Below are 16,396 nucleotides of genomic sequence, written 5' to 3'. Positions count from 1 at the left end.
TATTGAAACTTGGTTTCCTAAAAATCTTAAATAGCTTTGGTCTCTATAGACTGCCATTTCCTCTGGCTGGACCTTTCAAAGACCTCACTACTGTACAGATTCTGTGTGTCCATAGGGATGAGCTCAGCTGATGAGATCACCAGGACATTCTCACAACTTTTTTTTCCCTTTTTCCTGTGTTTTCACAAAACTGGTGAAGTGTAATTATTTCTGAGCTGCTTCTCCAAGTCTCAGCTGAAACTGGCTAACATGGTCCAAAATTTACAGGAAGAGGGGATAGCAAAGCATAACTGGGACACACACAGACACAGTTTCTTAAGGAAAGCAAGGCTGGAAAATTATTGCCTAAAATAAACAAACAAACAAACTAGCAGTTCAATCCCTTAATAATAAAAACACAAAAAGATTTCTAATCCAGCTCTCCCACTAGTCTCCTGTCTGAACTGTGAGTCATTCTCCCTCTCAAAAATTTGATTTTTCTACTTGTAAAAAGGGGTAACAAGGTCAGTGTTTGTAATCTGGTTCAAAATCAAAAGATGAAAAGCACTATTTAAAAGCTATGACACAGAGCTCAGGAAGTCAAATTTAATACAACAGAAACCAGCATTTGCCCAATAACTCCCATTCAAAACCATCTATAACCAAAGAACCATCAAGTAAATTAAGATTTATATTTTCTCTTTGTTTCCAGTGCAAATTCCAAAGTAATATTCATATAGATTACACATTTTTTAAAAGAGAAAAGTTCTAAAATAATTAGGTTTACCTCTTTGCCTTTAGTATCTCCATTTTCAATCCATTCAACAGTTACGCTTTCATTATCTTCATTTAGAGATGTTACCATAGCTTGGTGAATTCGGCCTAGAAAGGAAATACAAATGATCAGTTAACAGATGGAAAAAATTTCCAGAATTTATTTTAATCCCTGCACTGAGAAATGCAGATAGAGGCAGGAAGAAAAGGATTAAAAAAAAAAAAAATGTTATAAATAGAAGATGATTCCTGGCCACATACTGTAAACTGGCTCAGATTTGATCCACTAGCGGAGGCTCTAACAGGACAGTCAGTGTACAAGTGAAAAACTCAATGAACAGAAAACTGAGTGGTAAGTAAACAAAATACCATGTGAAAGCCACACCACTTAGACTTTATTTTCTGAGAGTCTCCCACGGGTGGGAATGTTTCCTGATGTGCACTCCACAAAGGCTTGTTTGTCTCCCTTCTAGGCTGATACAACATTAAATGTCCCGACATAGGAGGGAAGCCCCCTGAAATTGTATTCTGATATCCATTTCTTATGGGCATTCAATCAGTTGGTAATTCAACTAAAATTAAATTGCCTGCAATTTAATACAAATCATAATTTTAAAAACAATTGCTAACACAGACTGTTAAGCTCGAGTTAAGGTGCCATTGCTATGACTTCTCCAGTGAAAGATCCAAAGCCAGCAAGCCCCCATAAAGTACAATAAAACCAGTAAACTTTCAGTAGGAATAAGGATTTTCCTTCTCAAATATGTAGTGTACTGCATTTTTTAAATGTCATCTGTCATACTTTATCCTTTCCTACACGTGGTAGCGAGAAGCAATTGGAAGAGCAGAGCAGCCATGCACTGACACAAAGGTGTGTGTCACATTGATTTCACATCTGTGCTTTGCCCTAAAAGTACCAAGAATTAGGGTTTCTAAAGAACACGACTCCAATGCAACTACTCCTCTAACATCCTCCTTTAATAAGCCATAGCACGAACAAGCAACCCCTTACTCCATTGCATTTGAGAAGGAAACACAGGCAATACAGTAAAAAAGGAAACCTAAATAATGTTTTGTTATCTCCCCAAAGGAAAAAAATGGAAATGTAAAGCTTTATACACCCAGCAAGAAGTATTTTCATTGCAACTGTACTTAATCCTTCCATGAACTCCCTGAAAACCACACAATTTTAACTTGTTTGTAGCTTGCAGCCTGCAGCCCACACACACCCACAGCAGCCCCTGCAGGTGTCTCTACCAGGCCACCCTCAGTCCCACCAAGCTCACCTGGGCGCAAGCCCATGCACCGACACAGCTCCCCAGCAGCTCGGCAGGACGAGCGCAGTCTGGCAATTCTCACATCCACACACCACAGTGCGCACCTCCTCCTGCAGCACCGTCAGACAAATCCACTCCTCCAACGCCAGCACGTCCCACCTGCCTGCTGCCCCTGAGCCACCCCCCAGAGACCACACTTCAGCACCTACCCTGAGCCACCCCCCAGGAGCCCAAGGGCCACGTGCAGCTCCAAAAGCACAAGCCAATTGTCCTGGACAGTCTGTGCATACCCTGCTGCTGCTGCACGGTCCTTCAACATCTGCTCTTGTCTGGGTCTCCACCTTGCATCTTTTCTCCCTTCCTAAATCTCCCAACCTCCCAAATCCACCCCAGTTTTCTCCTCCATCGATTGTTTCAAACTTCTGTTACAGCCATTTCAGTCACAATTTGAGTTTTCCAAAGTTAATGTTTTTATACAGTCTAAGCCTCTTAGGACCTGCTGAGTAAATTATCTCACCTAACAGCACAAGTAACAGATGTATATTGTTAACATATCTTTTATTGCAAAGGCTGCCTAAACATTCACATCTAGTTAAAATTAAGCAAAAAAGAGAGGCTACAGGGAAGTGTCATGGAAGGTAACAGCAAATCTGTGTACTCTAATATAACGTGCAGAGGAAGAGACTAACTGAAACTCAGGCAAAGCATAGCACATGGGGGAACTTGCAGAGCTGTCAGCACCCCTGGGCAGCACTGCTTTCGCATCTGTGGTGCTTACCTCACCGGCAACAGTACATTACAGACACATTTCTAACCTCCACGCTTCTCCTTGCCTAAAGCATAAGATTCAGTCCACCACTAAAGAAGGTTAAGTAGGTTTTTTTATTTAAAAAAAAAAAAACAACCAAAACCCAAAAAACTTCCCCCGTTGCTTCACTTGGTTCCTTTCCTCTAGCAGTTGATAGTTTTTATTTCCCCAACCTGTATTTTGTCTGAATAAACTTTTCCATTTGTGCTTCCTGAGCATCATTCTCCCAGGCGCCCCAGCTGTGTGCACTGCAAGGACGGTCTGGATTCCTCACCGAGGCACTGCCAGCAGGAGATGCGCAGGCAGGGATCACAGCCGTGCCATGCCCTCCCCTCCACACACAAGCGTTCCTCCATTTCCCCTCATCGAAACAACACTGTGCAGGCACACATCCTGCCCTCAGGACCGTGCCCGAACTCTGCTGGTGGCTGGGCTGAAGCAGACTCACTGAGCATGACGTTCCCACACCTCATTTCCTTGGACAAGCATTTTTGTGTAAATTTTCTTTGTGCAAGGTTCTCAATACACCTCTCCATTAATTTTTCTGCATTTAATAATCTCTAGTGACTTAATTTGGTGCAAGAACACTCTGTCGTAGAACTGTTTCAATTAGCTATCTGGTCTGTTAGCAAAGTAGCAACAGAAGCCACTTTCTTTCTGTAGCAGTGTCACTTCTGCCACTTCTACAAACAGCATGCTGGGATGCAAGGACACAAAAACTTTTTAGCACTGTGGGAAGTGGAAGACTCTTCAAGCTTACATTGGTATAATCTTCTGCTACTGTTTTGAGGCTTGGCCCAGCTGTCAATCCGGAATCAAGAGAAAACTGATATATGAAAAATGTAAATTTAGAGAAACATATGTTATACAATACTATAATAATATTTTGCATGTTAACAGATTGTATAAATTTTGAAGAAAAGCACTATTCACAGCCTGTGACACTGTATTAGTCATGGAGCCATCATATAAGTCCTATTACCTGCTCCTGTGCTCTATTACTTTTGACAGAGAACAAATAATTTAAAAAAGGTTTAATCTTTGCCATAACAAGTGAAAGGAGATCAAAGCAGGCTGATGAATGAATAGAAAATACTGAATCCTCTCACAAACCCAGTAAACCAGCATGCCGTAACAAAAGAATCACAATAAATCTTCCATCTCTGTGCCAGACTTTATCCACTCCCTGGCCAAGAAAGTCAGGATTGAATAAAAAAAACACCAACAAAAATAAGTTATGTCCATCTTCCAAATATTCTCAGCTTAAATAGAAAATTTATACTATGTTTAAACTGGCAATATACCCATACAATTTGTTCCTCAAAATTCTTTATGTGTTACTAAAAGTTTACATGTTATTGAACTGCCAGAAAGCACATATACAACTTTATAATTGCCTCTTGCTCTCCACAAACAGTATTCCATTATATTTTTCTAGTACACAGCTGAATACGGCAGTTGTGAAATTCAGGAATGCCAGCAACCAATTAGGCTGGCATAAACCTTGTCTAGCATATAAAGCAAGACCAAGCTGCAAATGCTAAAGCATAAGAGCCAAATCAATCTGCAGAGAGTGGTTGAAGGCAATGTCCCTGATTTCGGGTGCATTTTCTGGAGTTGGTATCAAAATCTGAAATGTAAACATGTTCATGTAAACATGAACATGCGTTATGACAAACTGAAAAAGGAACAAGTGATTCAAGAAAGACTATCTTCACACGCATCTCAAAAACAAAAGAAGAAAGCAGAGTCATAATGCTGATACACCAATTCTTCACTTGGTGTTTCTTTAATTTTTATTGCCTCTCCTCACATGATTAGAATTCACATCACAGGCAAAACTTTTTCTGGGAAGTTGGTCCATTGCTATAGAACTCAAAACTAATGGAGAAGTTATTTGAAAAGGCTACTTTTGTGTAAATAAGTTCTGTCATACAGTGTGTGGCATCTGGCTTATCTCCTACTGACTAGAGCATGCAGAAAATATTGCTGCAAATACAGCAGTAAGACAACACAAATGTATGTGAAGCCATCACTTTACAATTACCTTAAATACACATACATTATGATATTCTCACCCCTATCAATACAAGTGAAGAATAGAAACTCTCCATTCCCTCTCTTCCTAGTCATCTTATGAAAATTTGACAAACAGAAGAAAGCAAGCATAAATATCTGCAGAAATAGCAGATAAATCCCCTCTATTGTAAGAGTTCCTAGGCCAGCTATTGGTACAGAAAAAGGTTTAGGAAGGAGTAGCAAAAGCAAATAACCAGGGCTAAATCAAACATTTTGACTAACCCTCAACCTAGGCAGCAATGGTAACTGATAGAAATACCAAGCTGTACTTAGATCCTTACCTCTAAGCAAACTGAACATTTTCTACCTGCAAAACTTCTCAAAACTACCACAATTTTGTAGCAGTGATCAATGACAGTACTAAAACCATGGCCTTTTCATCTTCCTAATACTTTTCAGAAACTTAAGTTATCAGTGTCAAATATGGGTTGGTGGTTTTTAAATTACAGTCTGGGCTAAAGCATTAGCTGACATGTGACTCAAACCACTTTGCGCTCTCCTAAGCGACTCAAGAAATAAGGCTGGGAAAAGACTACAACCTTCCCTGCCTTTCCAAATAATTAAAGTGCACTGGCCCCAAAAGACACTGTACTCACACTTCTCAGGCAAAAGTTTTGTGAAGTCTTAGAAATATCTTTGAGCTGTAATAATTAAAAATTTACACACAGGCTCTGGATGAGGCTATAGAGAAGAAAGGTTCATAATTTCCACTATGAACCTCTCATTCCTCCCCAAAAAACAGCAGCAGGACTCTGTCCAGCAGCGTTAACCTATCACCATCATACAGTTGATGGTGATCAACTCATCATATAGTTGAGCCTTGTCAGCTCAAACCCAGGCAATTATTTTTAGCAGGACCAGGCTATGGCAATGTTAATGGACCCATCATTCAGTAAAGGAAACTCACAGCTTATGTTAAATCCTCTGAACTTGCCACTTCTTTAGGAGCACAAATGTGTTATATTAGCTCAGGCAGTGGTCCAGTCAGCCGAGCACTTAGTTTTTCTAAGTGCATCAACAGTAGATGTTTCACAGATGAATACAAAAATATAGTACAAGTTAACATCTGCTACAGAGCCTCACTGAGAATGACCACTGCAACAGAAACTACCCATCCCTTAAATGATTATAATGGGCATTTGTGAAATAGCCATGATTTTCCTAATTACATTCATGAGGGACTAACATGAATGTTACCTCATCTAGAGACACCTGGACATGCTTGACTTTCACCCTCTGCCACTTGATATTAAAAAATTAAAATTGTGAAAAATAGAATTGTCTTCACTATCTTTTAAACAGAATACAAACCCCAAGTTAAAAAAAAAAAACAACAAACAACTATGTTTAGAAGAGACATGAGAAGCAGCAGCATTTACCAGAATTACCATGGTCCAGAAAATTGTCTCCTGCGCTACAGGCTCCAATCCTGGCAGTTCTGGTAGAAGGACTTTCCTGCTCTCACAGAGCTCAGGGAGGAAAAAAATAATCCTTTACACACCAAGCAATGTCTATAGCAAACTTTCAGGAAAAAATCCCAAGGAAAAAGAGAATTCCAGGCTCAGTGTCTCCAGCAATGTTACCTGTGGTGACGTCCCTATTCACGCAATCAGCACTTGTTATGGTTCTCCCTGCACTGTACAGAGAGTCCTGCTGCTAATCCCCCAAGGAAAAACTGGAAGTTACTAGTGACTGATGTTTCTTTCTCCACAACACTAAACATGCTTGATTTTATTTTGTTTCAAAGTTTCATTTATCCATAAACAGCTAGCTTTTTATTTTCTTTGTATCTACCACAGTTATGCTTTAGTTTTGTTTTACTTTCTCATATAGATTTGTTTCTTTGTCCCATTTTTGCCATGCCACCCTTCCTTATTGTCTTGTCTCTTGCCTTAGTTATAGTGCTATCACACTGTCAAATGGGTCACTAAACATACACGGTACTTGCCATATTTCTAAAGCAAGTTCTTAAATATTATTTTAAAATCCATATAATTTTAATTAAAGATATATTTTAATATTTATTTTTGTGAATGATCCCTAGCTACCAACTCATTTTGTTTTATTCTCTAAATTATCACAGCAAAACCCAAGTCCTTCAAATGACAAGCCTGTTACAACTGCATTTTAATAACTGTTAAATATAATTGTTTATATAATAATAATTGTTAAATCTCCAATCTTTTCACATTGCAATTCACTGGGTTTTTTCTGCTGACCTTTTATTTTCCAAGCCGATCTCTAAAATTTCCCTTTACATTCAAAACAAGTTTCCTGTGGTTTCCCCAGCTAGGGGAACACTTTGGTTTTTACTTCCCTTCAAGGTAGGTCCAGATTCTTTTGGGGGTGGGGAGCTAATACTCTTTTAAGCACATTTCAGAGTGCATTATTTCACATTAGTGAGCTCCTCCTAAAACATCTTCCCTTTATTTGGTTTCAGAACCTTCAATTGCCAGTGAAATCAATGGCAGTCAGCCCACCGGCTTCACAAAATGTTAAGAGTATCTCACCACCGCAGCATTCGGAAGCTGTCAGTGTCAGAGCAAGAGAGGAGACTTGTTTCTAAAGCAGCTCAATTCATAAAGAAGTATCGCATCACAACAGCCAACAGATGCACTGATATTTAGATATTTATCAGTAAGTTATTTCAGCTGTACCATGCCAGTGAACCTATCATTTTTAAGAGCAGAGAAGTTCTCCACATATAATTTAGCCACAGAAAAAGATATTTGGAAGGAAGCACCTGACCAATCATATCTAATACATACTACCATAAGTCCCCTATAAACAAAACATAATTCACCTTTCTGTTATTAAGTGGTCTGCCTCTGCTATTCACCCCAGAAAGCTGTACTAACACCTCACTGTCAACATATACAAACTTTTTTCCAGATTACATGTGTTCACAGTCATTTAGTACTCAGTGCTTTCTTTTATGGCTTGTATAAAGACACCTGTACAAGAACGGTAAGCCTATCTGTACCTGTTTCAGACTAAGTATCTCCTTTTCCAACACTGGCAACCAGGATGACGTGCAATATCCCACACGGGCTCCAGACTGCTTTCCACAGGAACACTCACTACCAAATTACAGTGTTGTGGATTAAACCCAGTCAGCAACTAAGCACCACACAGCCGCTCACTCACCCTCCTCCCTCCCCAGTGGGATGGGGGAGAGAATCGGAAAAAAAAAAGTAAAACCCTTGGGTTGAGATAAAGACAGTTTAATAGGACAGCAGAGGAAGATAAAATAATAATAATAATAATAATAATAATAATAATGATAAAACAATGTACAAAACAAGTGATGCACAACGCAGTTGCTCACCACCCACTGACCGATGCCCAGCCAGTCCCCAAGCAGCAATCGCTGTCCCCCGGCCAACTCCCCGCAGTTTATATACTGAGCATGATGTCATATGGTATGGAATAGCCCTTTGGCCAGTTTGGGTCAGCTCTCCTGGCTGTGCCCCCTCCCAGCTTCTTGTGCACCTGGCAGAGCATGAGAAGATGAAAAGTCCTTGACCAGTGTAAACACCACTTAGCAACAACTAAAACATCAGTGTGTTATCAACATTATTCTCATAATAAATCCAAAACACAGCACTATACCAGCTACTAGGAAGAAAATTAACTCTATCCCAGCTGAAACCAGGACAGTATTCACCCCTTATTCTATACCATCTACGTCATGCCCAGGTCCCACACTTTCCAATACATTCCAATTAATCACCACCACTTTTCCCTGTCTTTTGATATATACACACAGATATCATTCCCTTAGTCTATGGGCCATCCTTCTAAAATGTCCGTTGAGTTCATTTAGTCCATGACTTTGGGCTCCATCTCTCATAACAGTCCTTCAGGGCAGGAGAGATGGTGTGTGGGGTTGGATTGTTGCATGCTGAAGCCAGTTCTGGTTCCATCACTGCTGCACTTTGCTTGGCTTCATCAAAGCTCATTCTTCATTAATCTGGGCGATTCTTACTGTAAATACCATTGATATGGTGTATAGCCACCATAAAATGATGACATACAGTATTATATAGCAATTAACATCATACCATTCAGTTCATTGGCTATTCTCACCCAAAATCAAATCCCCTTGAGGTACGCAGCGGACTTCCTCATCCTTTCGCATCACCCACCAAGTGCACCCGGGTCCTTGAGCAAAAGCAATCCCACAAATGGGTTTGCCTTTGCCTGAGGCAGGAGTAACCCAGACTGTCTTCCCCAGCATAGTTTTTTTAATGTGCACTACAGGGACCTTATCCCCTTCGACAGTGCGTAACAGTTTTGATTGGGCAGGGCCAGCTCGATTGGCAGATCCCCTAGTGTTGACTAACCAGGTGGCCTTTGCTAAATGTGCATCCCAATGTTTGAATGTCCCAGCACCCATTGCTCCCAGTGTAGTCTTTAACAGCCCACTGTATCGTTTGATTTTCCCGGAGCCTGGTGCATGATAGGGGATGTGATATACCCACTCAATGCCATGCTCTTTGGCCCAGGTGTCTATGAGGTTGGTTCGGAAATGAGTCCCATTGTCTGACTCCATTCTCTCTGGGGTGCCATGTCGCCATAGGACTTGCTTTTCAAGGCCCAGGATAGTGTTACAGGCAGTGGCATGGGGCATGGGATATGTTTCCAGCCATCCGGTGGTTGCTTCCACCATTTTAAGCACATGGCGCCTGCCTTGGTGGCTTTGTGGGAGTGTGATATAATCGATCTGCCAGGCCTCCCCATAGTTATATTTCAGCCATCGCCCTCCATACCACAGAGGCTTTAACCGCTTGGCTTGTTTGATTGCAGCACGTTTCACATTCATGGATAACCTGTGCAATAGTGTCCATGGTCAAGTCCACCCCTTGATCATGAGCCCATCTATATGTTGCATCTCTTCCTTGATGGCCTGAGGGGTCATGGGCCCACCAAGCTATAAATAATTCACCCTTATGTTGCCAGTCCAGATCCACCTCAGCCACTTCAATTTTAGCAGCCTGATCCACCTGCTGGTTGTTTTGATGTTCTTCAGTGGCCTGACTCCTGGGTACATGAGCATCTACGTGACTGTGCCAGTTTTGGCTGGGATAGAGTTAATTTTCTTTATAGTAGCTTGTATGGGGCTATGTTTTGGATTTGTGCTGAAAACAAATGTTGATAATACAGGGATGTTTTAGTTGTTGCTAATTAGTGCTTATACTAAATCAAGGACTTTTCAGCTTCCCATGCTCTGCCAGGTGCACAAGAAGTTGGGAGGGGACACAGCTGGGACAGCTGACCCCAACTGACCAAAGGGATATTCCACACCATATCACGTCATGCTCAGCATATAAAATGGGGGAAGAAGGAAGGGGGGGGACATTTGGAATGATGGCCTTTTGTCTTCCCAAGTAACCGTTACGCATGAGGGAGCCCTAATTTCCTGGAGATGGCTGAACACCTGCCTGCCCATGGGAAGTAGTGGATGAATTCCTTGTTTTGCTTTGCTTGTGTGTGCGGCTTTTGTGTTACCTATTAAACTGTCTTTATCTCAACCCACGAGTTTTCTCACTTTTACCCTTCCGATTCTCTCCCCCATCCCATTGTGGGGGGAGTGAGCGAGCGGCTGTGTGGTGCTGAGTTCCCGGCTGGGGCTAAACCACGACAGTCCTTTTTGGCGCCCAACGTGGGGCTCGAAGGGTTTGAGATAATGACAGATTTGATTGGAATGTGCCAGACAGACAGAATTTATAGCTGTTATTGCTGTTAAGCTATTAATCAGCAGGCTCCTGTGCTTGCCATGGGGCTTGCTGGCCTTACTGTATATTAGAGTCTAGTGCTCATTAGTGGCTGCTTTTTGCTTTCACTGCTTGCTGTGCTGCTGTACTGCTGATCATCTTACGCTGCTGTGCCTGGGAACATTTTGATAACAGCAATGGCCATGTGCCTGGGCTGGCAGATGGCCAGGGCATCGCTGCTGTTTCTGTGCTGCTGTACTAGACAGGCTGGAACTCCAGTGTGAACTCTAGTCGAAGGGACTGTGACCCGTGGATGAGTCCACATGGGAGCAGGACACCCCAAAGTGTCTGTGGCTGTGGATAAGCCCATGCCAGAGCAGGTACATCTCGAAGTGTCTGTGGCCATGGTTATGTCTGTGCCACAGCAGCTATACCTCTGAAGGGATTGTGGCCCAAGGATATGTCCACACTGGAGAAGGTACACCTCGAAGCATCTGTGGCTGTGGATGAGGTCATGCTGGAGCACCTCAAAGCATGTGGCCATGGATAAGCCCATGACAGAGCAGGTACTCCCTTGGAGGGACTGCAGCCATGGGTAAGGCCATGTTGGAGCAGGTTTACTTCTGAAGGGACTGTGTCTGTGGGTAAGGCCAAACTGGAGCAGGTATATCTCTGAAGGCATTGTGGCCCATGGAGAAGGCCATGCTGGAACAGGTGCACCTCAAAGCGACTGTGGCTGTGGATAAGTCCATGCCACAGCAGGGATACCCCTGGAGAGACTATGGCTCATAGATAAGGCTCTACTTGGAGCAGGTACACCCACCTAAAGGGACTGCAGTCTGTGGATAAGTCCAAGCTGTAGCAGGGGCAGGTGGAGGAGTTCATTGCAATGTTAAACCCTATAACCTGGCCCAAGGGGACCTGGCTGTACTTTTACAACCACGTTCGCTACTCAGGCAGCAATATCTTGCCACAATGTGGCAGCCCACATGGGTTTACCTCTGCGCTGCCAGTTGTTCTGCTTCCACTGCTGCAACCACACCCACAAGGCATTTGCCACCATCCATGAGTCAGTACAGAGATTAAGTACGGGGTGCCAGGAGGAGCTGTGCTTCAGTACCATCCACTTCCAAAGCAGCTCAAACCCCTTCATAGGGTGCCAATATCTCTTTTTCAATTGGAGTATAGCAGGCCTCGGATCCTCTGTATCCCCAACTCCAAAACCCTAGGGGTCGACCTCGAGTCTCCCCTGGTGCTTTCTGCCAGAGGCTCCAGGTAGGGCCATTCTCCCCAGCTGCAGTGTAGAGCACATGGTTTACATCTTGCCCTGCCCAGACTGGCCCAAGGGCTACTGCATGAACTATCTCCCGTTTAATTTGTTCAAAGGCTTGTCGTTGCTCAGGGCCCCATTGGAAATCGTTCTTCCTCTGGGTCACTTGATAGAGAGGGCTTACGAGCAGACTGTAATTTGGAATATGCCTTCTCCAAAAACCCACAGTGCCTAAGAAAGCTTGTGTTTCCTTTTTGCTAGTTGGTGGAGACATGGCTGTTATTTTGTTAATCACATCCATTGGGATCTGATGACGTCCATCTTGCCATTTTATTCCTAAAAACTGGATCTCCTGTGCAGGTCCCTTGACCTTCCTTTGTTTTATGGCAAAACCAGCTTTCAGGAGGATCTGGACTATTTTCTTCCCTTTCTCAAAAACTTCTTCTGCTGTGTTGCCCCACACAATGATGTCATCAATATATTGCAGGTGTTCTGGAGCTTCACCCTGTTCCAGTGCAGTCTGGATCAGTCCATGGCAAATGGTGGGGCTGTGTTTCCACCCCTGGGGCAGTAGATTCCAAGTGTACTGAACGCCCCTCCAAGTGAAAGCAAACTGTGGCCTGCACTCTGCTGCCAAAGGGATTGAGAAGAATGCATTAGCGATATCATTTGTAGCATACCATTTGGCTGCTTTTGACTCCAGTTCCTACTGAAGTTCCAGCATGGCCGGCACAGCAGCACTCAGGGGCGGCGTGACTTCATTCAAGCCACGATAGTCTACTGTTAGTCTCCACTCTCCATTAGACTTTTGCACTGGCCATATGGGACTGTTAGAATGTGAACGAGTCTTGCTGATCACTCCTTGGCTCTCCAGTCGACGAATCAGCTTATGGATGGGAATCAGGGAGTCTCGGTTGGTGCGATGTTGTCGTCGGTGCACCATTGTAGTAGCAATTGGCACCTGTTGTTCTTCGACCCTCAGCAACCCCACAACAGAAGGGTCCTCTGAGAGACCGGGCAAGGTAGACAGCTGTTTAATTTCCTCTGTCTCCAAGGCAGCTATACCAAAAGCCCACCAGTACCCTTTTGGGTCCTTGAAATACCCTCTCCTGAGGTAGTCTATGCCAAGGATGCATGGAGCCTCAGGGCCAGTCACAATGGGGTGCTTTTGCCACTCATTCCCAGTTAGGCTCACTTGGGCCTCCAATACAGTCAGCTGTTGGGATCCCCCTGTCACTCCAGAAATACAGATGGGTTCTGCCCCTGTATAGCTTGATGGCATTAGGGTACACTGTGCACCGGTGTCTACTGGAGCCTTCTACTTCTGTGGGTCTGATGTGCCAGGCCATCGAATCCACATAGTCCAGTAAATCCAGTTGTCCCTTTCCTCCACCTGGCTGGAGGCAGGGCCCCCCTAGTCCTGGTCATAGTATTCATTATCCACTTCTTGTAAAAACGAATCAGAAGTCCCTTTATTAAGATCAGGAGCAAGATCAGCCCTTCTGCTCTGTCTGGGGAACTGTCCACTGGAAACCAGAGCAGCACTTTTCCTGGAAGAACCCTCTTTGGTGACTGTTTTTCCTTGCAACTCACGTACCCGTGCCTCTAGGGTCGAGGTAGGTTTTCCATCCCTCTTGCTCATGTCCTCTCCGTGGTCATGCAGGTAAAACCATACGGTGCCCTGTGGTGTGTACCCTCTATATCCTCTCTCTTGAGCAGAGGAACACTGACTCCTAATATCCGAGATGCTGGTCTGTACAGGTGGATAGTAGGACCTATCCTCTTTGAGTTGCTGGACCTTCCGGGACAGTTTCTCCACAGCTGAGACAAGGGAGGAAGAGATACTTTCTTCATATTCCTGGAGTTGGCCAACCAATTCATCCACCGTTTGTCCCTCTCTGTCTTTCCAGGTTATTACTGCCAATGAGTTGGCATACGACTATGCTGCGCTCCGTACCAACTTCCGCCACATGGGTCGTGCACTTGACTTCATCTGGATCTTTGGATAAATGCTTATTGTCCAGGTCACCATAAATCACCTCCAGCACAGCTAATTCCCTCAGGTACTGGATACCTCTCTCCATGGTGGTCCACTTGCCTGTATGACATCCTCCTTGAAGGGATCTTTCCTTCACGCCTAACAGGAGTTGCCTCCAGAGGCTGAGGACTTGTGCCCCTTTTCCAATTGCTTTGTCAATGCCCCCTTCCCTAGAAAGGGGTCCCAGCTACTTGGCTTCCTTACCCTCTAATTCCAGGCTACTGGCCCTGTTATCCCAGCATCAGAGCAGCCAGGTGACAATGTGCTTCACCTGGAGGACGGCTGAAATCTTTTTGCATATCTCACAGCTCACTTAGGGATAGAGATCATGTGGTTACTGTGTCTTTTATGAGTTCTTCCTCTCCCTCCTCCTGTTCTCGTGATGGCCCTAGTTTAGAGTAGTCTGCCTCCTCACTGCTGGGGTAGTATGCTTATTTCTCCTGCTCCCTCTTAGGAGAAGCTTCTTCATCCCTTACTAAACGAGCTGACTTTCACTTCCAAGATTTCTTCTTGTGTATGGGGACGACTGATACTGGCATGGGTTGGTTCTCTGGTTCAGCTGCAGTGACTGTCGCCGGGGTTGGAGTAGCCACAGTGCCTGTTGCCAGTGTTTTAGTAGCCACAGTGCCTGTCGCTGGAGTTGGAGTAGCCACAGTATTCTTAAATAGTTGTTTAACCCTAAGCAAGACCTGACACACATGCAGGAGACATAGCAATAGGAACACACTGGTTTGAACATCCCAAGGATATTCAAAATTCTCAAAGGCTATTGCAGTTAGCCTGGAGAGGGAGGGGAAGATGGAGGAAGGTGTCTCCCCCATAGGTTGGCTCTCCGAGGAGAAAAGGTAAAAAGTGTAATTATTAATAATTTCCGATAGATGGCTCCCAAAGTACAGTGGTGATGGCAATGCTGAGTACAAATACCAGACTGATCTCACGACCAATAATTTTATCATACCCTAAGCCAGTGTTACACAGTACAGCAAAGCGATAACCTTAATCTACCTGCCAGAGATGATAAACAGCACATAAATACTGATTAAGAGTATATACGGCAAGTAAGGTGTTACATAACACAACTCTGAGAACAAATACAACAGCTCTGAGAGCAAGTAAGTCAACATTGTGACCAGCGGCTACTAATATAATGAATGCTTATAAAAAAATTTTTTTAACATGCTCTGGTCAGATCTGTCTTTATCTCAACCCTTTGAGCCCCGTGTTGAGTGCCAAAAAGGACTGTTGTGGTTTAAACCCAGTCAGCAACTAAGCACCACACAGCTGCTCACTCACCCTCCCCCCTCCCCAGTGGGATGGGGGAATCAGAAAAAAAAAAAAGTAAAACCCTTGGGTTGAGATAAAGACAGTTTAATAGGACAGCAGAGGAAGATAAAATAATAATAATAATAATAATAACAATAATAATGATAAAAGAATGTACAAAACAAGTGATGCACAACGCAGTTGCTCACCACCCACCAACTGATGCCCAGCCAGTCCCCAAGCAGCAATCACTGCCCCCTGGCCAACTCCCCCAGTTTATATACTGAGCGTGATGTCATATGGTATGGAATAGCCCTTTGGCCAGTTTGGATCAACTATCCTGGCTGTGCCCCCTCCCAGCTTCTTGTGCACCTGGCAGAGCATGGGAAGCTGAAAAGTCCTTGACTAGTGTAAACTTTACTTAGCAACAACTAAAACATCAGCGTGTTATCAACATTATTCTCATACTAAAATCCAAACCACAGCACTATACCAGCTACTAGGAATAAAATTAACTCTATGCCAGCCGAAACCAGGACAGGCAGTAATTCTAAAATTGCACTCACTTTTCCCCTTGTCACTTCACCCTGGTAGTCCACACTTATTTTGTGATTAACTAGAATATCAAGAATTTTCTCCTGTCATTTACAGTTTATTATCTCCCAATTTGTAGAAAAAGCACATTTACTTTGTTCCATGTTTTACCGCAGTTGTTTCATTCCATATTGCCTAATCTTCCTGCATGATATAAATCTCCACAGAGATGATACTTCCACTCTAGCACAGTAATGAAGTTTCCTGAGAACAATGTTACTTTCTGTGTTATGACCAGGAATTAATAACTCTAATGGATAGAAAAACAGCCATCCAGTCCCAAAACTGATCCCAGAAGGCACACTATTAGTTAGTAATTATTAGGTACACTATCATCACCTGTCTTAAATACATTACTGTTCTTGTATTAAACTTCATCTGAATAATTTTTAATGCTCTACAAAACATTTTACTGAAATTCAGAGAAACTTATGACTTACCTTCATAATGGGTTGATACCAGTAATGCACAAAGCCTCTCCCGTACTGACGCACTGGTGGGGCCAAACTCAGGTCATGTCATCCTGCACTCAGCTCCAGGATTCAGCACTGCATTTACCTGCTCCACCTCTAGGATGCTAGTTTGGGACACAGAGAC

General features: G+C 43.4%; 1 protein-coding gene across 5 annotated transcripts in view; it reads right to left on the bottom strand.

Moving 5' to 3' along the window:
• KIF2A (kinesin family member 2A) overlaps positions 1–16,396 on the bottom strand; it is an 85,213-nt gene that overhangs the window by 45,550 nt on the left and 23,267 nt on the right. For all 5 annotated transcript variants that reach the window (XM_072859065.1, XM_072859066.1, XM_072859062.1 and 2 more), the window contains exon 2: positions 767–861. In XM_072859065.1, coding sequence (XP_072715166.1) covers positions 767–861 — 95 coding nt within the window. The remainder of the gene's footprint in view (positions 1–766; positions 862–16,396) is intronic.

Source organism: Ciconia boyciana, chromosome 4 (assembly GCF_034638445.1).
Source record: "Ciconia boyciana chromosome 4, ASM3463844v1, whole genome shotgun sequence".
NCBI classification, from domain to species: Eukaryota; Metazoa; Chordata; class Aves; order Ciconiiformes; family Ciconiidae; genus Ciconia; species Ciconia boyciana.
Note: the sequence above shows the minus strand (reverse complement) of the source record. Positions and strands in the feature narration are given on the sequence as shown.